This window comes from Ambystoma mexicanum, chromosome 5q, assembly GCF_040938575.1.
Source record: "Ambystoma mexicanum isolate Mex_15411 chromosome 5q, UKY_AmexF1_1, whole genome shotgun sequence".
NCBI classification, from domain to species: domain Eukaryota; kingdom Metazoa; phylum Chordata; class Amphibia; order Caudata; family Ambystomatidae; genus Ambystoma; species Ambystoma mexicanum.
The window spans coordinates 1,077,523,503-1,077,546,401 of record NC_090933.1 but is presented as its reverse complement, the minus strand read 5'-3'; the positions used below and the strand labels follow the sequence as shown (position 1 = coordinate 1,077,546,401).

The following is a 22,899-nucleotide window of genomic DNA, read 5'->3' as shown; positions in this document are numbered from 1 at the left end:
ATACTCGGTCATCTTTTCTGCTTGAGGTATAGCACCGGTTTTGGTTTGTCGAAGCATGCTTCTTTGTATTTTCTCTGCTAGGCCTGGGTCCAGTTGTTCCTTGTGGCAATAGGAACCCAACCTTTGGTATAAGTCTGTACTACACAGGTTGGTAGTGTGGTTGAGCAGCCAGGCTAATCTCAAGAGGGTTCAACTTGAGCACTAGGGGAGTTGCACAGAGATTCACAGTGACAAGTATCCAAATAAACACACACAAGGTTTCTTGATTAAACAATTATTAATTTGTCAGTTTGAATAAGCCTTCTTCAGAAGGGGCAATATAATAGTAACACTCAAATACTCTTAGTTTCTCTAAATCAGCCAATACCCTTTTGAGATGGCACACACACTTCCCACTCCCTCAGGTGACTTGAATAGCTAGAACACTGTGGACATTAATATATCACTGTTGAATTTAGAGCAATACTTGGACGCATGTCAAACAAAAGGGTTATTGAATAAAACAAGGCTTCACACAAGTATTCTGAAGCAGGTAAGTACTTTTGGACTCCAAATGCAAAGTTAACCCCTTCCTGGGAGGAAAGGCAAAACACAATGTCAGAGGACAGAAGTTATTCAGGGAGCCAGGCCAGCCAATGTCAATTGGGCAAAAGTCTAGGTGTACTGAAGCACTTTGTGTAGGTGAATAAAAGTCTTGCACAATATTTTAGAAGTCTTTGTAGGAAAAGTAGAATCAATGTAGGGCCAAAAGCGCTTTAGGCTTGTGAAGTGAAGAAGCTGTGAGCAACTCTACAGAAGCAACCAAGTCAAGTCTCAACTAAGATCAAGTAAGGCTACCACAACAAGGGGTAAGTTCTTAGACTGTACAGTACCTTTTGGTTAGAAGAAATGGGTCCAGCTGGCTTCTGTTCCTGTGTGGCTCTGCAGATCGCGTTGTTCCTGTGCCTCAGTCGTGGGGCCAAGAGGGAGGACTTCTGGGGACTCCTGCAACACAAAGGGACGTTCGGGGACAGAAAAGGACAAACTTCTATTTAGCGGCACTTCGCGGTTTCAGCTCCTCGCGTCTCAGCAAATAGCACCACCATTGGACTCTCAGATACCACTTTGGGCTTTCCTTGCATCTGGGGTCCAGCACTCTGAGGTGGCTCAGGCTCGGTCAGTCCTGCTTCAAGGGAGTTTGGAGGATCTTCCTGGAGCTCTTGGCCAACTTAAAAGTGTTCCTCTCTCTGGCTCTTCGGTTCCAGCAGCAACTGCAGTGGAAATTCAACCAACTTCGAAAGGATGTCCAGGTGGCTTACTTTGGAGTTGATTGGTCCCACCAACTCAAGGGGAGAAGTAGTCCTTTGCAGGGCTTCTCTAGTCGAGGCGAATTCGGAGCTTCAGCACTGCAGCAGGAATTCACCAGGCAAACCAACAGTTCAGGAGTTGCAGCAGGCGTCTCTTCCAAGTTCTTCTTCGGATTCCTTCGTCCAGTGGTCGACTGCCTTCCAAGCCAAAAAGCCTTGACTTTTATGCAGGTTTCTCCCATTCATTCCAGCATAGCTGTCAGTCACCCAGCAGGGTGGCTGTCCTCGCCGGACAGCCAGGCGGTCAGTCGCCTAGGAGTGCATTCCTGTCTCCTAGGAGACTAAGCACAGGGAGTTTCGGATACCTCCCTCTTCCTGCCCCCTGCCAGACACCCTGGCGACAGAGGTGGTCTTCACTCGTGAATCCTGCCAAAGACCAAACAAACAAAGGGGCCAAACCTGGTTAGGCGCGCAGAGTAAATCTCAAGAAGGACCTTTCCACAAAGAAATGGCACAAAAAGACATCTGGGGCCATTTTGACAAAAATGGCACCCCTGGGTGATTTACTGCAGCTGCGAACGCAGCCCCTGGGGAAAAGCATACCACAGAAGTTAAAAGTAGACCACTGCCCACTGCCACCAGCCATTAATCGAGGAAAGGGTAACATAAAAATGTTACATGAGAAGCTAGACCAAGGGAATACTAAGTAACCCCTCCAGCACCCTATTGTAAGATAGTGTGTGCTGTGTCTAGAAAGTTAATGGAAGTAAAGTCAATTTCACTTCACTGCTCTTGGAAACAGTAGTTTAACCAAGAGAAGGTATTTAAACCTTTGGGAAATTTGTAAGACTTCCCTGTGCCACTGCACTGAAGTTTGTGACACAATATAAAAAGATGACTATGGAGTTTGTCAGACTACATAACCAAAAGAAAAAGTCCAAATCACAAATACATGAGTGAGAAAATGGTTTCACTCTCTCCAGGATTAAAGTCCAAGAATCCAGCAAAAAGATCTGGGGGTCTCTGAGGTAGAGGGGAATTAGCACATTTCTGAGAATTCTCCCCAACAGTAGGAAAAGGTAAACCACTGCCACCAGCCATTTAAGGTAGTGAAGGTAACCTAAAAATGTTACATGAGAATGTTGGATAAGGGGCTACTGGGTACCCCCCCGCCGCCCAGCACTCCACATAAGATGGTTTGTGCTGGACCTACAAAGAGAGAGAAAAGGTAAGTAAAGTAAATTTCACTTAACTATTCTTGGGAATAGTTACACAAGAAAAGGTATTTAAACCTTAAGAGAAATCTAAAGGATTTCTCGGTGACACTGCACTGAAGGTGCTGGGTGTCTGCATACAAAAAACAGACACCTATGGAGTTTGTCAGACTCCAAAAACATGTGAAAACACAAAATCCAGATTTGGTCAAAAGAGCTGGGGGTCTCTAAGGTTGAAGGGAATTGGCACAGAAATGCAAATTCTCCCTAATACTTATCCACGAGTTGCTTACTGCCCCTCTGAAAAGTAATTGATTAATTTATTGCTTAAATTGGAATGGTTTTCCACCCTTATGGAAAGTATTGTCTGTGTAACTATCATTCCTGAGAGATGAAGAAGTTACATATACCACAAAGCGCTTACCTGTTAGGTTCTTAGTATAATTGTATTATTCCTGGAACAGAATAACTTCAACAGGGCCCAGGTTTACTTGTAACAGTGTTTGTATTTCTTTATTATTCCTGAGACTTGAGTGTGAAAGGTTTACTTACTTTGAATTACATACTGCCATTCTAAAAGTCTACGGATATGGTTTTACTCCCCATGAGTAGCCTACCGCCAGTGTGTCAGTAGGTTTTACTCACCTTGAACTGATGTGTATAGGCGTGTTATAAATGCCATATCATAAGTGTTTCAAGGCGTGACGAGGCAAGCGAGGGGGAACAAAGGGAAGACCGAGGCAACGATCCTACTAGGCCAGATGACATTGAGATCACGCAAGTGCAGGGGTGGGGGGAATGGGGAAAAAGTGCAGTACATATGATAACAGTAAAATAAATAAAAATAAAAAACAAGTGCAGCCGGATGATGGTAAGTGCAGACATCAAGTGTCGGGTACTGGTAGGGGGCTGTAGGGATACAGAAAAACAGCCCCCGAGTACAGGGTACAACTGGCGGGGAGGGGACCTGGGCCCGAGAACAAGAGGGTAGCCAGGTGACCAGTGCAGTCTGTTTCAGCCAGGAGTTCAGCAGGGGAGAGGAGGAGAGAAAGCAGAAGCAAAGAGGAAGGTCTTGAGGTGCTTCCCGAACTGGAGATGGTTCGCCTCAAGTTTCAGTGAGGCAGGGAGGCTGTTCCAGAGGGAGGCCCCAGCTGTGGAAAGGTATCTACCACCAACTTGTTGCTTGGAGAAGCGACTGACCCTGAGGGAGTTGGAGGTTGATGAGCGAAGGGCTTGAGAAGGAAGATATTTAGGAAGTGAGAGTTGATGGTATTATGTCCCCTGGCCCCAGAAGCCCTTGCGGACAATGCAAAGGGTTTTGAACTTAATCGTTGTAGCCACTGGGAGTCAATGAAGAGATTTCAGGGCTGGAGAGATACGATCCCAGGGCTTGAGGCCATGGACAAGTCTTGCAGTCCTGTTCTGGATGAGCTGCAGAGGGCGGAGTGTAGATGCAGGCAGATTAGAAAGGCTGTTGCAATAGTCCAGCCTACAGAGAACCAAAGCTCTGGAGACAGTGGGCTTCTGGGGGGGGGGGGGAAGGCGAGGAAAGGAATAATACCTCTGAGGAGGTGCAGTTGGTAGTTAGACTTTTTTGAGACGTCAGAGATGTGAGGAGAGAAGGAAAGCGTGTAGTCAAAAGATTATCCCGAGGTTCTTAGCCTTGCAAGTGGGCATAGGGAGAGGGCCAAGGGAGGCCGGCTAGAGATTGATAGGAAAGGAAGGTGCCAGTGTGCCAATGAGGATCTCTGTCTTACTGGCATTAAGACGGAGGTCATTGGCGGCACACCACTCCTGGATTGCAGACAATCTGAGATGAGAGAGGGAGGAAGAGGTGGCAGAGGGGACCCTGAAAACAAGTTGGGTGTCATCCATATAGCATTGAAAGTTTGAGCAGAGATCAGCTATACGGTGAGTGAGCAGTGCCAGGAATTTTTTGAAGAGCCAGGGAGAGAGGTTAGATCCTTGGGGGACACTGCAGGTAGAAAGTGAGATAGGGGAAAGGAAGTACCCAAGTTGGACCTGGGAGGGTCAGTTGGAGAGGATGGAGGTCAGTCAGGCCAGGGCCTGATCAGTGATACCCAGATTATCACAGAGGCAATTGAGCAGGATGACATGGTTGACTGTGTCAAAGCCAGAAGAAAGATTGAGTAGGATGAGGACAGATGGGACGTTAGAATCAAAATTGGAGGGCAGGTCTTCAGATATTTAGGAGACCGTTTCTGTGCTTCTGCCAGTCCTGAAGCCAGACTGATGGTCATGGAGACAACCAACAGAATCGGTGTGAAGATTTAGCTGGAAGATGGCCAGTTTTTCCAGGAGTTTGCACAGGAAAGGAGTGATGGAGATCGGGTGATAGTTAGCCGGGCAAGAGGGTTCGGCTGTGTGTTTCTTGAGAAGAATGGAAAGCTCCTGAGGCGAAGGAGGGGTTGTAGAAGTCAGCAGGAGCAAGGGTGTTGATGTGGTCCTTGATGGTTTTGGACGAATAAGGAAGAACCTGTTTTGACGAGATTTTCATAGACCAGACTTGTCTGGCAATCTCGTCGGGGGAGAAAAGAGGAAAGGATGAGAGGCGGCTGCAGGGGGAGGGAGGGGCTAAGGTATCGGAGAGAGAAGGATGAGGAGGAGAGGACGAGATGGTGGACAGGATGTCCTGTTTTATTTAGATGAAATGTGAGGGAAGGGCTGTGCAGAGGGCCTGGGCGCTGACGGGAGAGGTAGAGACTGCAGCAGGATTGGCCAGCTCTTTGCAGATTTTAAGCCGATTTGTTAGATGCAGCAGACACAGGCTTGTATATGGGCTCTCTTAATGCAGACAAAGAGCAGGTAATGCCTTTGGAGCAGGCGGCATGGCAGTTTGTCAGAGGATGCATAAGAAGCCCGCCATTTCCTCTCAGCCACCCTACACTTGCGTTTAAGGTTTACTAGTTCAGGGTCGTACCAAGAGTTGCACTTGACTTTGGGCTTCAAGCAGATTGTCATGACAGGATGAAGAGTATCAGAGATGGAGTGGAGCATGGAAAGGGCTGTTTCAGAATGTGAATCAGCCAAAGGTGGAGGAGGGGGGAAAGAAAGTGGAAGCGAAAGCCTCAACTGACGCACGCTTCATGGGTCGGATGACTGAGAATGTAGGTGGCAGTGTTGGAGTTGGCTTAGCCTGAGGTTTAGTGAGGGAGAGGTGGGAGGAAAGGCGAGAGTGATCACTCCAGGAGATAGGAGTGGTCAGAGGGATAGAGAGGGGGAGGTCTGAAGAGGTCACAGCATCCAGAGTGTGTCCAGCAGAGTGAGTCGTGCCAGAGGGGAGAATAGAGTCGCAGAGGTTGCGAATGAGCCCAGGGGAGGGGCAGGAAGCATCCAGAAGGATGTTGAAGTCTCCAAGAAGGAGTTGAGTGGTCGAGGCCAGGAGGGAGGAGGAGAAGTCTGCCCACTCAGAGAGGGAGGAGGAGATCTGACCAGGTGGCCGATAGATGATAGACACAGTAAAAGAGTGGCCAGGAGAGAGAGAGCCTGTAGACAAGGCATTACATTGTTTTTCTTGCTATGTGTCTTGCCTATGTGGCTGGGTGGATGACTAAACCGCAATATGGTTACCTTGGGAATGTATGCTAAGCAACAAAGGTAGGTTACTCCATTCGGGCTGACACAGCCCTTCATCACTGTGAGGTTGATTGAATACCACGATTAGGTCATAACACTGATTATTGAGCACTTTAAAGTGAATTTGTATGGCTCACCATATTAATAAATACATTATCCTGACTTGCAACTGGCTTCTCCTTAGTTTTTGATGGATGGACTAGCAGTAGAAAAAGTGAGTCACCTGTTCCTTGTTACCCCATTAGGTGCGGTTCGACTCTATTGGAGGACTTGCTGACCATATTGCAGCCTTGAAGGAGATGGTCGTTTTTCCTTTATTGTATCCAGAAATCTTTGAGCACTTTAAAATTCAACCTCCAAGGTATGTTTTTATCATAGAAACTACAATCTAACTCGTCAAAATAAAAAAGTTAGAAATATAGTTGAAACGCTTGCAGAATATGTTTTAAAAGCTGATCTGCTAGGTACTATTGGGTGGAGTTGCATAGTTCGTTGGCGATCGATGTGAAATCCAAACATCCTAATTGAAAAACTGGGCTCCAACCAAATGTTGGTACAAATGCTTATGGTTAACATCTGTTGGGGAGATGTATCATTATTGTGCTTCATCCCCTCTCCTAGTGAGATCCCCAGCCCTTTTTACTGGACTTCTGGACCTTTTTCTTTTAATCCTGATTGAGTGGGGCTCATTCCACTCATCCAGTCTTATGGGCTCTGTCTTTTGGAACTCTATTTTTTTGTAACTCTACCTGTACTATGGGGTTGGTCTGCTCCATAGCTCTTAAAGACATCTGTGTTTCAATACTTCAGCACAAAGCGCCTTATGGGCAGTGTTGCTGGGAGCCCTTGTTATGAAAGATTGTAGTAAACCTGTGGGAGACTACACCAACCTTGTCCTCTTGGCAATAGGTAAGCCAACATTTATTATATGCCTCTACTACACAAGTTGGTAGAATGATTGAGCAGCCAGGCTCATCTCAAGAGGGGTTCAATGTGAGCTGTAGGGTTGTCTATATAAGTATTCTAATAACACTTCTACTTAAGGTTTCTTTTAAAATGATTATTAATTTAACAGTCCGTTTTAAAATAAGCCTTCTTTAGAAAGGGCAATATGCAAAACACACTTGCACACTTGCACACTTGCACACTTGCACACTTGCACACTTGCACACTTGCACACTTGCACACTTGCACACTTGCACACTTAGGTCGGCGGCAGCAATAGGCTTACTCCAGATCAGCGGTACTTCGCGGTTTCAGCTACTTGCAAATAGCACCACTGCAGTTCTTGGACACCTTGTGGGCTCCCCTTGCTTCTGTGGTCCAGCACTCTGTTGAGGTGGCTCAGGCAAGGACCCCTGCTTCGGTAGGGTCCTTGAGAGTTCCTGAAACTCTGGGTCTGGCTTAAAGGAGATGCGCTTGTTCCTGGCACTCTGTTCCAGCAGCAGCAAAGAAGTGCAGGGAGAGGGGTTCCAGTCGAGTACGTCTTGGGGTCAGTTGGTCCCACCAACCCAAGGGAAGGAGTCGTCTGTTCCAGGCTTCTCTAGTCGTTTGGAAATTTGGAGCTTCAGCACTGCAACAGGGCTTCACCTGACAAAGTGGGCAGCAAGCTTCTATTCCTGTTTCTTCTTCAGTTCCTTCGTCCAGTGGTCGACTCTGCCTTCCTTGCAAAAGACCTCGCCTTTTAGGCAGTTTTCTCCCATTAATTCATAGCCTAGTTGTCACCCTCATAGCAGGGTGGCTGTCCTTCAAGGACAGGCAGCCAGTCCCCTTTGGGTGCATTTTTGTGACCAAGGAAACTATGCACAGGGAGTTTTGGGAACCTCCCTCGCTTCCTGCCATGCCAGACACGCTGGAACCAGAGGCAGGCTTCACCTGTGAATCCAGCCAATGACCAAACTAACAAAGGGACCAAACTTGGTTTGGCGCGCAAAGTAAAACCCAAGAAAGACCTCACAAGCAAATGCCAAAAAAAGACTGGGGCCATTTTGAAAAAAGGGCCCCCATGTGTGCAATACTGCAGCTGCGAATGCAGCCTGCGATAAAAACGCACAATGGTATGAAAATTAAACCACTGCCACTAGCCATTAATTGAAGTGAGGGTAACGTACAAATGTTACCGAAGAAAGTAGACAAAGGGGATACTAAGCAACCCCCCAGCACTCCACATAAGATGTGTGCTGGGTCTACAAAGAGACAAAGGTAAGTAAAGTCAGTTTAACTTACTACTCTTGGCAACAGTAGTTTATCCAAGAGAAATCCAAAGGACTACTCTGACGCTGCACTGAAGGTGCTGAGTCACAATACAAAAGAGGATGCCTATGGAGTTTGTCAGACTCCAAAATCAAAAGAAACCGAGTCCAAATCCGATAAAAAATACTTGAGTGAGCAAAAGCTTCCGCCCACTCTAAAGTCCAGCAAAAGAGCTTGGGGTCTCTAAGGTAGAAGGGAATTAACACAAATGAGATTTCGAATGGATTGTGTCCTCCATTGTAGTCCTGCTCTGACCTGTAATGTCCACAGCTGTGCTGCTTTGGAAATTTCTTCGGCAGAGGGCGTCCTTGTGTTGATGGCGGCGGGTCGATGACCCTCGAAGGCCCCTGTCGAGTGTGACGTCATCGGATGTTATAAGTAGCACGCACAGTGCCCGTAGCCTCAGTTCTGTTTTTTCTGCAAACGTGTTTGCTTCGAGAACTCTGTGCGCCTCGTGTCTTCTACTTCGTATTGTGCGATTATGTCGTCTTCCACCAGGACGACCCTGCGGTCTGGCTTTAAGAACTGTCAAAACTGTGGGTCCGAGATGTCCATCACGGACCTGCACCAAATCTGCTTGTGGTTGCTGGGCAAGGACCACGCCATGGACGACTGCTCGAAGTGTCAGTCGTTGACTGCCAAGGCCTTGCGGTACCGTAAAGGGAGAAGGTAGGCCATGTTTCCAAGTCCCGTAAATCCGAATCTGCTGGTGTATGTCGACTGACGAGTCGGGCGTGTCCTCGTTGGAAGACATCCAGAAGGTCTAGGTCCCTGAGTGGTTAGCGTCATTCTTTGTCAAGGCGGTCCCAGAAACAGCGTCACTGTTCGCCTTCCTCATCGGAAGACTACCCCTGAGGAATGGGAGTCTTTTCAGGAGCAAATGTTGAACGTATTTAATTTCACGGCACAGTTCTGTCCGCGCCTTCAGTTGAAGCTGGCAAGGAACAGGCTCAGTCTGATGCTTGTGCGCCCTCGGGCCCGGGTAGTCTGCGCAATAAACATTGGGAGTCTTCGAGGTCCTGCTCGGACAAGGCATCAGGGGATCGCCAGAGAGGTTCCAGGTCGCGGTCTTAGTCCCCAACGAACCGTCGAAGTCTGAAGTTGTCAAAAAAGGTGTTGACGCCATTGGCACCGAATCTGTCGAGTGAGTGTCGGGGCCTTACCCCGGTCAGACCTTTGAATCATTTGACTCCTTTATCGGTGTTGATGCCATTGGAGCTCTTCATGCCATCGGCGCCTATTGGGCAGAATTTACCGGTGGCGCAGCCAAGGAAGGCTACTTCTAAATCTGTGAAGCCTGTCCCTGATAAGAGGTGTACTCCTTTCCCTAGGAAGGAGTTCATTCAGTCCCTCCAGAATATTTTTGAAGAGTAAGAGGGGTCTGAGGAGAAGGATGTGCCCTTTGGTCTTCCTTTTGGGACACCTGGGGCTCCAGAATGTCTAATTCGAAGAGATTGTGTCCCCCGACGTATTCCTTATCTTTGATAATTCGTCTCCAGCTTGCTGGCCTCGGAAATGTTTTCTCTGTAGAGGGTGCTGCGCGTCGAGGTCCGCCGAGTCGATGTCCCTCGACAGCCACCATATCGGCGCCGACATCACCATGCCCATAGATAGCCACGCGCGGAGTCCGTTGCTCTTTTCCGTTTTTCCGCGCTTCGTGGGGCCTCGGAATATCGTTGCTCAGTTCAGTCAGATAAACCTTATATTTCACTCGATAAAACCAACTCGTTCTCGATGGCTTCTTCATCCGAACCGACGACTCTGCGGTCCGGCTTCAAAAAATGTCGAGACTGCGGAAAGAAAATGTTGATAACGGATCCTCACAGGATCTGTTTGTGGTGCTTGGGAGTCGAGCACCATTGTTCGGAGTGTGAAGACTGCATGTCCATGACGGCGAAAGCCTTGAAGGAGTGCAAGGGGAAGCTCGAGCGAGGTAAGTCAGTCAAAACCTCCTTGAAAGTTTCTTCGATCGAGGCATTCGTCTCCTTGCCGTCAAAAGCATTCCCATTCTAGGTCTCGAAGTAGCTCCCACCACTCGTCGAGATCTAGACACTCAAAGAAGAGACGTTGAAGATCCCCTTCCTCGTCTTCTGTTTCCCCAGAAAGGGTCTCCTGCCCCACAAAACACAGCTCTCGGGCTGAGTGGGAGGAATTCGGGAACAAAATGCTAAGCGTCTTCGAGAAAGCGGCCTTGACCCGTTCGAAGACAGCTGAGGGTCATTGCACCCAGCGAAAGAGTCCACCCGAGAGCGCCACTGGCCATCGGGTAGGAAGGCACCATCTTCGCCGACGTCGAAGATCCTTTCGCCGCATGGATCGTCGCCATTGATGCCATTGTCGAAGGGTTCTTCGATGCATCGGTCGATCAAATCGACGCCGACATCGCTGATAAAAGAGAAAACCACGGCTACTTCACAGCCAACGGTTATACCCAGAGCCTCCAGCACGACGCCGAGAACATCGGCGACATCCTCGAGTAGGATCCCGATCCTCTCGAGTTGTTTGAGGCCTCTTCCAGTTTTCTCGATGCCTTTCTCGGTGCCTTCGAAGCCTTTCACATCGGCATCGAAGTTTTCTCACCCAATAATGACGAGTTTGGCTCCTTCTGCCTTAGAAATGGGTTTTACACCATTTTCGAGGTCAGAGTACCCCAGATTATCTTCAATCTATGAAGAAGGGGAGGATTCTGACCAAGAAAGACCCTTCAGGCTGCAGAGGACCACACCACTTGTTTCAGAGGATTTTACTTCAGAGAAAAGAAGGTTGAAAGACCTACAGGAATCATTACATGAGGCAAGTGGGCTGGACACTTCCCCAGAAGTGGAATTTGTCAAACCAGACCCAGGGGGAACATGCCGAAACCCCCTATAGAACCCTGATGGCAAGAAATATTGAATTCATGGTTTGGTCTGCGCCTTCTCCTGTTTTTCAACAGGATGACCTTACATACATAATAGACAAAGGTCCACAGGAGGATCCTGTGGTCCCCTTCCATACAGCCTTACCAAAGGAAGATTGCATCAAATTGGGAAACTCCTGAGGTTATCCCTGCAGTCAATAAAAGATTGTCAGCCAAGTATAGGGTAGCTGCGGCTGACCCTGAATATTTATCAAAACACCCGACTCCAGAGAGCCTGGTGGTTCAAGCGGCAAATTCATCAAGCAGCAGATCCGCTTACCCTACTGTCCCACAGGATAGAGATGAAAAAAGGTACGACTCTATGGTAAAAAGTCTTTTCTGCTTGTAGTATGGCGTTGAAGTCCATCAACGCCACTTGTACGCTCGCCAGGTTCAGTCACACACTGTGGGAGTGTGCTTCATCAGCGGTTGACTGCATACCAGAAGGAGAGGGAAAGGGAAGCCTTCCTTAACATCATTAAAGATGGCAAAGATGCCATGTTAGAATCTCTTCAAACTGGCATTGACTCCACTGACAGTATCAGCAGGGCCATGGCGGCAAGTACTACAATCTGCAGGCATGCGTAAGTTTGGCTTTGCTCCAGATGTACAGGCCAGACTTTTGAATATGCCCTTTGACGGCTCTTCTTTATTCGGTAAAAAGGCTGATGACAGTCTGGAAAAGTTGCAAACATCTAAAGCAGCAGCAAAATCTTTAGGAGCTGCAATCCGCCAAACTCCTTTTCGCCCCTCAGGAACCTCTGCAGAGGAAAGTCCTTTCGCTAGTATTCCGCATTAGGGAAAGGCAGAGGACAGCCGGCTCAAAGAGGCCAAAGGAGATCCACCCGAGGTGGACGGGCCAAAAGTACTAAGGCCGCAGCAGCAGCAGGTGCCTCTTTACCCTCGGCATCTGCATCAGCCGCCCCCAACCCACTCTGAGGTCTTTCTACACAAAACACCTGTAGGTGGCAGGTTAACTCACCATCTGACGGAATGGCAGGCTATTACGTCAGATGCTTGGGCATTGGAGAATGTTGCCCAGGGTTACTGCCTACCCTTTCTACATATCCCTCAGTCATCCACCGGGGAACAGCTCTCTAAAAGTTCCAGATCCGCTCCTCTTGCAGGAAATTGTAGACCTGCTAGAGAAAGGTGCCATAGAACCGGTACCTGTAGCGGAGAGGAACAAGGGCTGGTACTCCCCCCTACTTTCTCATACCGAAGAAGGATGGAGGACTGAGACCCATCTTGGACTTACGAGAATTGAACAAGTTCCTCAGGAAGGACAAGTTCAAGATGGTAACTCTCGCTCAGATCCTTCAGGCCCTCCAGATCCAGGACTGGCTGGTATCTCTGGACCTCCAGGATGCTTATTTCCATGTGCCAATCCATCTCAATCGCAGGAAATACATGAGGTTCGCAATTGGCGGCTCTCATTATCAATTTCAAGGTCTTCCATTTGGGCTGACCTCCGCCCCGAGGGTCTTCACCAAGCTAATGTCGGTAGTAGCTGCAAGTCTAAGGAGGGAAGGGATCCACGTCTACCCCTACCTGGACGATTGGCTGATCAGAGCTGTATCTTCGGAACAAGCTCAGATCCAGCTAGATTATGTCTGCCACTTCCTTCACAAACTGGGCTTCTCCCTCAATTTAAAGAAGTCACAGATGATACCATCACAGAGACTCCAGTTCATCGGAGCGGTCCTGGACACTTCCCTGGGAAAACCCTCACCACCAGAGGTGAGGGCTCAAGATATTCTGCAGTGGTCACAATATTCAGGAAGAATGACAGACCTCCTCCGGATTCCGGACAAGGTAGCCCACGACCTTCAATGGTGGGCCTATCCAGAGAGCATCTTGAAAGCAGAACTGTTTTGACAACCATGGCCGGAGATAACTGTAGTCACAGACGCCTCACTCAAGGGGGGGTAGCCCATGCCAATGACTTGACCATCAGCGGTCGTTGGTCTCCAAGTCCAGACTACACATAAACCTATTAGAGCTGAGAGCGATCAGACTAGCGCTGAAGGCTTTCCTGCCATCAGTACAGGGGGAGAGATGTCCTGATAATGACGGACAACACGGTGGCCATGGACTACCTCAACAAAAGAGGTGGCGTAGGGTCATTGCCACTGTGCAGAGAGGCAATGCAGCTCTGGTTTTGGGCAATTCAGGAAGGAATCTCTCTATCGGCTGTCCACCTAGCCGAGGAGAAGAATTTGACAGCGGACGCTCTGAGCAGGCAGAGCACAGTCTCCCACGAGTGGGAGCTAGCTCAGGAAGTCCTTCAAGAGATCTTCGCCCTTTGGGTAACCCCTCAGGTGGATCTGTTCGCCACCAGCACCAACATGAAGTGCGATCTGTTCTGTTCAAGGGAATTCCCCCCCAGAGGAGCTCTAGGGGATGCGTTCGTAGTGGACTGGGAGATCCCACTCCTTTACGCGTTTCCACCAGTCCCTGTTATTCCTCAAATGATCAGAAGGTTGAGAAGATTATGGCCCCGGACTGGGCCAGGAGAACGTGGTACTTTTTCATGTGGTACACCAACAGTGTTATCGTTTCTGCTCTACTTGACAAACTCAGGCCTTCAAGTTTGTACTGTAAAAGGCTATCTTGCAGTGCTATCAATCTTCAAGCGCACTGCGGAGGAACCATTGTATTTCAAACTACCCTTGGTAATACAATTTCTCAATGGATTAACTAATGTTTATCCTCCAAGACCATTCCAAGTTCCCTTATGGGACTTAAATTTGGTCTTAAATTTCCTAATGGGTACTCCCTTCGAACCACTCCACTCTTGTTTGCTGAGATTTCTCACTCTTAAAACTATCCTATTAGTAGCACTAACATCTGCTAGGAGGGTGAGCGAATTACAAGGTCTATCATGTAAACCCCCCCCCCCCAAATAACAATTTTCCATAAGGACAAAGTTATCCTACAGATGAAGCCTAATTTCCTCCCAAAGGTGGTTTCTGAATTTCACATCACTCAGAAAATTACCTTACCATCGTTCTACCCTCCTCCCCATCCGGGGAAAGAGGAAGAAAGGCTACATAGGCTGGACCTAAGGTGAGCTCTAAGCTTTTACATCAGCAGACCGGCTAGGATTAGGCAAGCAGACCAACTGTTTGTAGGATACTTGGGTCACAAGTTGGGACTACCCATAACAAAACAGACCATTTCCAGGTGGATTATTTTGGCCATTTTGGAATGTTACAAACTGGCAGGGAAAGAGCCACCCCAGAATCTTAGGGCTCATTCAACCAGGGGTATTGCAGCCTTTTTGGCCCTCCAAAGAGGGGTACCGGTCCGAGACATATGTGCGGCTGCCACATGGTCGTCCGCACATACATTCACAAGATTTTACAACCTGGATTCCTCCACTAGTCAAGAGACCAGATTTGGCAAAGCCATGTTACATTCGGTCCATCCCTAAAGGAATACATGACATTATTACTCCCACCTCCAATTACATACCACTGCTATGGGAGTCTATCAAAGATGAGGAATACGTCGGAGGACCCAATCCCTTCGAAGAACAAGTTACTTCTTACCTTGTAACGTTCTTTCGATGGGATGTTCCTCCGACGTATTCCTCATCGCCCCTCCCATCCATCCCTGCAGTAATACTTCCCTTGTGGTTGCAGTTTACGCTCCTTCAAGGTCAATAACCAATTCAGGCATGACTTATCTTATGCTACAAAATGGAACTGAGCAACGGACGCCGCGCATGGCTATTTATGGGCATGGTGACGTCCGCACTGATACGGTGGCTGTCGAGGGACATCGACTCAGTGGACGTCGACGCGCAGCGCCCTCTACAGAGAAATTTCCGAGGCCTGAAAGCTGGAGACGAATTATCAAAGATAAGGAATACGTCGGAGGAACATCCCATCGAAAGAACGTTACAAGGTAAGAAGTAACTTGTTCTTTCCGGGGAAAGTAGGATTGAGGATCTGTGTCAATCCTTGCATGATGCCAGTGGTCTAGGCACATCGCCTGAGATGGAGTTTGGGAAGCCTGAGCCTGGTGATCATGCCGAATCTTCCTATCGGAGGATGATGTTGTAGAGTACCTGGGTTGGTCCAGGCCTCTGGTTGCGTACGATCATGATGACCTTACCGACATCTTAGCTTCGGGTCCGTCCATTGACCCGGTGTTGCCATTTCATGTGGGTCTGCAAAAGAGGGTGGCTGCTACTTGGAATGCCCCAGATTCTATTCCGGTGGTTAACAAGTCGTCAAGGAAATGGCGCCATCCAGTAACGACCCCGGCTACCTGTCCACACACCCTACTCCCGAGACTTTGGTCGTCCAGGCGGCTATGGCCACCTTGAAGCAGGCAGCGTACCCTACCATCCCTCCTGATGGAGACGATAAACGCATGGATGGATGGGCACGGAAGGTATATTTCTGCTGGGAGTAGGGTGCTGAAATCGGCCAACTCCACCTGTGCCTTGGCGAAACTTTCGCACACACGGTGGAATTGTATTTCGCTTGCGGCTGGTCATATTCCTGAAGGAAAATAAATGGATGCCTTTCTAGCTATTGTGCCGGATGGCAAGGATGCCATGTGTGAATCTTTTGAGTCTGGGTTGGACATTGCGGATAGTGTTGCAAGGTCCATGGCTACGAGCACCGTGATCGCAGATTTGCATGGATGCGGTTGTCTGGTGTTTTTGCACTCGTCCTGTCTTCTCAACATGCCGTTTGATGGGTTGCATCTTTTTGGCTTCAAGGCCGACGAGAGCCTTGAGGGTGCAGACCTCCAAGGCAGCTGCCAAATCTTTGGCCGTAGCTGTCAAACAACCTCTGCCTTTCTGTCCTAGGGGACAGAAATGGCGGGGTGGTTCTTTTTGCTGCTATTCCTCATTTGGAAAGGCAAAAGGGATGGCCTGTCAAAGGGGCTAACATAGGTTCACTCATGGTGGACGAGGTAGAGGTGCCAAAGCTGCTCAGGCAGCTGCCTCTTTGCCATCAGGCACTCCCACTGTCGCTGCTAAACATCTCTGAGGCCAGATCTCATTGTTCTCCGGTTGAGGGGGGCAGGCTGTCGCAGCATCTCGATGAATGGCGAGCCTTTACTCTGGATACAATAGCCCACGGTTACTGCCTCCCTTTTCTCCAACTGCTTCACGACAATCCACCCGGGAAACACTCTTGGTTCCGGATCCGCTCCTTGTGCAAGAGATTTTACCCCTGCTGGAGAAAGGCGATGTAGAACCAGTGCCTGTGGCGGAGTGGAATAAGGGTTGGTTTGCCCCTTATTCTTTTTATACCCCAAAAGTACGGACTACTGAGACTTGCGTTACTTGAACAAGTTCCTCAGGAAGGACAAGCTCAAGTTGGTCACTTTCTCAGATCCTTCAGGCCCTCCAACTTCAGGATTTTTTGGTGTCATTGAACCTGCAGGATGCTTATTTTCATGTGCTGATCCATCTCAAGCACCGATAATACCTTGGGTTCGCAGTCGGCGGATCCCACTACGCGTTTCAGGTCCTGTCATTTGGGCTTAGCTCTGCCCCAAGGGTTTTCACCAAGCTCATGGTGGTGGTGATGGTGGCGGCGCATCTCCGGAGAGGGGGGGGGGGAGATTCATGTCTAACCCTACCTGGACGATTGGCTGATCAGGACGCATTCTCCCGAACAAGCCTTGTATCATCTCAGCGTCCCCTGACACTCCCTACACAAGCTGGGCTTCTCCCTCAACTTCAAAAAGTCGCGTTTGACACCATCCCAACGGCTCCAGTACATGGGGCAGTTTTTGACGCGTCCTTGGGGATGTGCTCGCCACCCAAGGTGAGAGCTAATCATGTTCTTCAGATGGTCACGAAATTTCAGCAAGCCCAGAGTCTTCCGGCTTTCGAATTCATAAGGTTGCTGGGCCTCATGGCATTCTGCATTTTTCTGGTGCCAGTGGCCTGCTTGAGAATGATATTCCTTCAGTGGGCTCTGCGGACTCAATGGTCCCAGTTCTCTGGCAGGATGACGAATCTCCATGTTCCACCTTCGGTCTTGCAGGCGCTTCTGTTGTGGGCCGACAAGAAGAATCTCATGACAGGAGAGGCTTTTTGGCAGCCGTGGCCGGATGTCAGTGGTGACGGACCCTTCCCAGACTGGGTGGGGGGAGCGCATGCCGACGATCTGTCCATCAGCGGTCGTTGGTCTCCATCGGAGTCCAGACTTCATCAATCTTTTGGAGCTGCGAGCCATCAGACTGGCGATGAAGGCTTTCCTGCCATCTGTATGGGGGAAGAATGTCCTGAAGATGGACAACACAGTGGCAATGCATTATCTCAACAAGAGAGGTGGTGTGAGGTCACTGCCTCTGTGCAGGGAGGCAATGCAGCTCTGGTTCTGGGCAATTCGAGAGGGAATGTCCCTGTCGGCGGGTCATCTAGCTGGCGAGGAGAACATGGCGGTGGACGCTCTGAGCAGGCAGAGCGCGGTCTCCCATGAGTTGGAACTAGCTCAGGAAGTCCTTCAGGAGATCTTCGCCCTTTGGCGAACCCCACAGGTGGACCTGTTTGTGACTGGTGACAACCGGAAGTGTGAAAGGTACTGCTCGAGGGAATTACCTCTGAGAGGAGCTGTAGGAGACGCGTTCGTCGTGGAGTGGCCCTTCTCGCTACTGTGCGAGTTTCCTCCGATCCCCGTAATCCCTCAAGTTCTCAGGAGGTTGAGAAGGTTCGGGACCCACATGATCCTCATTGCTCTGGATTGGGCCAGGAGAGCGTGGTCCCTGGACCTTATAGACATGTCAATCTGTCCTCCAATGCGTCTTCCCCAACGAGAGGACCTTCTCTCGTGAGGGGGAGGTCGGGTTCTCCATCCAGAGTTCAAGACTCTTAACCTTCACGCATGGTTTCTGAGAGGTTGGGATACACGGATTGGCACCTCCCGGATGACGTGATGGAGGTGTTGCTTTCGGCTAGGCGGCCGGCAACCAAGTCCCTGTAGCATTGCTGTTGGCATATGTTTTGCGACTGTTGCAGGGGAAAGAATGTGGATCCTTTTGAGTGCTTGATTCCGGAGGTTCTCTCGTTCTTGCTTTCTTTTGCCCACAAGGGTATTCAAGTGGGCACCATTAAAGGTTATTTGGCAGCACTGTCTATATTTAAGCGCTCTCCAGAGAAATGCTCTTATTTTAAAATTCCACTGATCACTCAGTTTTTGAAAGGCTCACAAATGTGTTCCCGTATAGCAGTTTCAGGCGCTGGTCTGGGACCTTAATTTGGTTTTAAAATTTCTGATTGGTGCTCTGTTTGAACCTTTGCACTCTTGTCCTTGGTTGCAGTCACATCTGCTAGAAGAGTGAGCGAGTTACAGGCACGTCTTCTAAGCCACCCTTTACTTTCTTCCACAAGGACAGGGTTGTATTGAGAGTACGTCCGTCCTTTTTACCCAAGGTTGTATCAGAATTTAATTTGAGTCAGAAGGTCGTACTCCCTGCTTTCTATCCTCCTCATCCTAGTAAGGAAGAGAAAAGGCTCCATAGGTTGGATCCTAGAAGAGCCTTGAGCTTTTCTCTCTCCAGGATGGTTAAGCTCAGAGTGGACGACCAGCTCTTTGTGGGGTATACTGGACACCGTTTGGGACAGGCTGTTTCTAAGCAGACCTTGTCTAGGTGGATTATCCTCACTATTTCAGAATGCGACCGGTTGGCTGCTAAGGACCCTCCTGAGAGTCTGCGGGCTAATTTCACATGGGGCTTTGCTACTTCAACAGCCCCCCAGAGGGGGGGTGCTGGTAAAAAATGTGACGCTGCAATGTGGTCTTCCATACACACGTTTGTTAAGAATTACTCCCTGGATACTTCCCTTGCTCAAGATGTTGCCTTTGGTAAGGCAGTGCCCTGCCTTACCCTGCCATTTAATTGGATATGTCTAAATTATTTTCCCTCCTCCAATAATTACTACTGCTTTGGGAGCCTGTCATAGATGAGGAATACGTTGGAAGACAGAATCAGTTTGAAGAACAAGTTCCTTACCAAACTGGTAACGTTCTTTCGACTGGATGTTGTTCCAACGTATTTCTCATCGCCCTCCCAGCCTACACCTCTCAAGAATTTCCCATGCCATTCCAACTTAACGTCCCGCAAGGCTAAGTGCAGTCGATGCTGTTTTTTGGGCATGTGTGCCACACATTGTGAGAGGGGGAGAAAACATGAACGGATGCTACCGGCGCTGTGCATGCTCCTTATAACATCCAATGACCGCACCCTCGACTGATGCCTTCGAGGGACATCGGCCCGACGCAAGAATGCCCTATGCCGGAAACATTTCTGAAGCAGCCCAGCTGTGGACTTTACATGTCATAGATGAGGAATACGTTGGAGGAACATCTAGTCGAAAGAACGTTATCAGTTTGGTAAGTGTTAGGGAGAATTCTCATAAATGTGCTAATTCCCTTCACCTTAGACCCCCAGCAACTTTGCTAGATTTTTGTGTGTTTTACATTTGTGTTTTTGATTATGGAGTTTTAGGCAACTCCATAGGCATCATCTTTTCATGTGTCACATTGCAACCTCAGTGCAGTGACACAGGGATGTCTTTTTAGACTTCCCACAGGTTTAAATACCTTCTCTGCGATAAACTGTTTCCCAGAGAATGTAAAGTGAAATTGACTTTACTAGTCTTACAAATTCCTAGACCCAGCACACATCATCTTACAATGGAGTGCTGGAGGGGTTGCATAGTATCCCCTGTGTCTAAATACTCATGTAGTAGTCAAATGCTACCCTTTCCTATTGTTAAGCCACTGCCACCAGCCTTTTCAAGAAACTACCATGATTTTTCCCGACCGCGAACACCGGTAGCTAAAAATCACGGGAGCCATGTTTTTCAAGATGCCGCCTTAAGCCCCTTTGTTTAAACAGGTCCTGGTCTTCTTTTTTTGCTGTTTCATTTTGGAAAGGTCCTTCTAGTGTTTGTCTCTGCGTGCCAAACCAGGTTTGGTCGCTTTGTTCGTGTGCCTTTGGCAGGCTTCAGGACTGAAGACCGCCTCTGGCGTCTGAGTGTCATGAGACCCAAATGCACTCTGGCGCGATTGGCTTGCTGACTGTCCGGACAGCCACCCTGCTGGCTGAGTGACCGCTAGGCTGGAATGAAAGGGAGACAACTCCAGCACATTGCAATTCTCAGTTTGGCCAGGATGTAGGCCCGGTCTTTCATTTTACTAATGTGCTTCAGGTTACGCTGTCTGGCGAACACCCCCAGCGTACATGCCCATACTGACTCCACCTCCAATACAATCCCCTTCTCTGCTAAGCGTAGCTTAATCTCTGTCCAGAATCTACCCACCTCCGGGCAAGCCCAGAACCTATGTATCAGCCCAGCTTCCGCCTACCCACACGTAGGCACTTTTGTACCGCTGGGTTCCCAAATCTGGCGATCCTACTGGGGGTCATATATGCCCTATGGGTGACATATAGCTGTATCTGCTGAAGCCTTGCGTTGCGGGACACCTTCTTGTGGTACTTTTGAACTCTGTCCCATTGTCCATCCCCTTCTCTGCTAAGCGTAGCTTAATCTCTGTCCAGAATCTACCCACCTCCGGGCAAGCCCAGAACCTATGTATCAGCCCAGCTTCCGCCTACCCACACGTAGGCACTTTTGTACCGCTGGGTTCCCAAATCTGGCGATCCTACTGGGGGTCATATATGCCCTATGGGTGACATATAGCTGTATCTGCTGAAGCCTTGCGTTGCCGGACACCTTCTTGTGGTACTTTTGAACTCTGTCCCATTGTCCATCTAGCAAGGGTTCTCACAGCTCCTCCTCTCAATCTCGCCTTAGTTGCAGCACCTCCTTACCCGTCCTGGTCATCAGTATCTCGTATATACGAGATTTCATGCCCTCCTTCTGAAATCTCGTACATTGTCTCAATAGCCATATCTGGTTGGTTCCGCAGACCATCTGTAAAAAGCCCCGTTGGTTCCCAATATTTATGGATCGCTATTGTCAATTGCGGGTCCTCCCCGCATACCGCTACCGACTGCACCTGCGGGGAGCATGGGGTTGGAATTCCCACCACCTGCCACCTTTTGTTCCAAATTTCCCAGCCCAGTGTCGGGAGTCTTGCCCTCCACCGCACCTTAGATTTTGGCAACCACACCACCTCCCTCAAATGGTTCTACGTTATTTCGCCGAACAAAATTTCATCGTGGAACTTTTCATCGCCGGCCCTTTCATCGCCAACATTTTTTTTATTTTATTTAAAACCCCCCTTACTTAAATAATCATACCCCAACCCGCACAAACACTCCCCCCCGCGATAAAAAGTCCCACAATGAAAAATACAATGAAATGCGTGTATACCCCTCAAATAGTAAGGGGCGGCGTCCTTGTACAAAAGCCTGGTTTCAGTGATCTCCTCTTCGGACAGCCATCTAGCCGCATACTGAAGATGCCCTGCCAGATAGTATAGCTCAATATTTGGTAGGTTTATGCCCCCTTTGTCGCACAGGTTTTGTAACTTCCATAAGGCCACCCTGTTTCTGGTGTTGTGCCAGATCAAGCCCCTGCATAAGCTGTGGAGTTTCCCGAAGAACCGTTTAGGGAACATCTATGGAATATTCATAAAGAAATGTAGCAGTTTCGGCAGGACCACCATCTTGATCAGTGCCGACCTACCCATAATGGCTAGAGGTAGCCTAGACCAGAACCCCATGCTGTTCTTAATGCCTGCCACTGCACGCTCCGTGGTGTTTGTCCTCGGCCAAGTGGTATATATCGATATCAAAGTCCTAATCTGCCAGGGTATCGGCAGGACCGGTAAGTGTTTCACATGCACCCTTCTGTATCTCCCCAAGGGGAACACTCGATTTCCTGAGGTTCACCGCTATGCACAAGAGGGTGGCATAATGTTCCATCACCTCCAAGACATATTGCATGTTTTCCTCCGGGAAGTGCAGGTATAGTAGGATATCGTCCGCATACAGTGATGTAAGGTGCGTCCCTCCCTTTGTGGGGATGCCGATCTCCACATACTGTTGTCTGAGGCAGATAGCCAGCGGCTCCAGAGCAAGGATTTACAACATGGGCGACCAGGGGCAGCCCTGTCTCGTGCCCCTAGTGAGTTGCCATTTGTCTGAGATTATAGCGCCAGTTTTTAACTCTAGCGAGCTATGGGGAGCTATAAATCATTTTAACCCACCTCAAGTACACCGGCCCCATGCCATATTCCCTCAGCGCCGCCAGCAACCACAGCCACCTCACCGAGTCGAACGCCTTAATGGCATCCAAAGAGACTATCGCCATTTCGCCCGGGTCCCTTTCGGTCTTCTCAATTATGTGGTGGAGTCTCCTGTGATTTGATTGTCTGTTATAATCCTGCCTGGAACGTACCATGTTTGAGCGGGGTGGACCAGTTTCCCAATGACACGTTTAAGCCTGTTTGTCAACGCGGCCGTAAGGATCTTGCTGTCTTGGTTGAGCATGGACAAGGGTTGGTAAGATCCGCAGTCCGAGCTTGACTTATCTGGTTTTAAGAGCGGGATGATCACCGCCCATCTGACCCCGGGGCCTTACACGCGAGTAGGTGCTGTACCACCGTCTCTAGTTCTTAAAGAGTGATTGGGGCATCTAGATCGTCCCGCTCCTGGTCGTTAAGCTTAGGCAGTCCTATGTCCTCCAAAGTTTCCTGGGTCT

The 22,899-nt window shown here is 49.0% G+C and overlaps 1 protein-coding gene across 1 annotated transcript in view; it reads left to right on the top strand.

The window, feature by feature from the left end:
• Positions 1–22,899, top strand: part of ATAD2 (ATPase family AAA domain containing 2) — a 750,324-nt gene that overhangs the window by 228,090 nt on the left and 499,335 nt on the right. Inside the window, exon 11 of the mRNA XM_069621583.1 lies at positions 6,343–6,458. Within this exon, the coding sequence (XP_069477684.1) occupies positions 6,343–6,458 (116 nt within the window). The remainder of the gene's footprint in view (positions 1–6,342; positions 6,459–22,899) is intronic.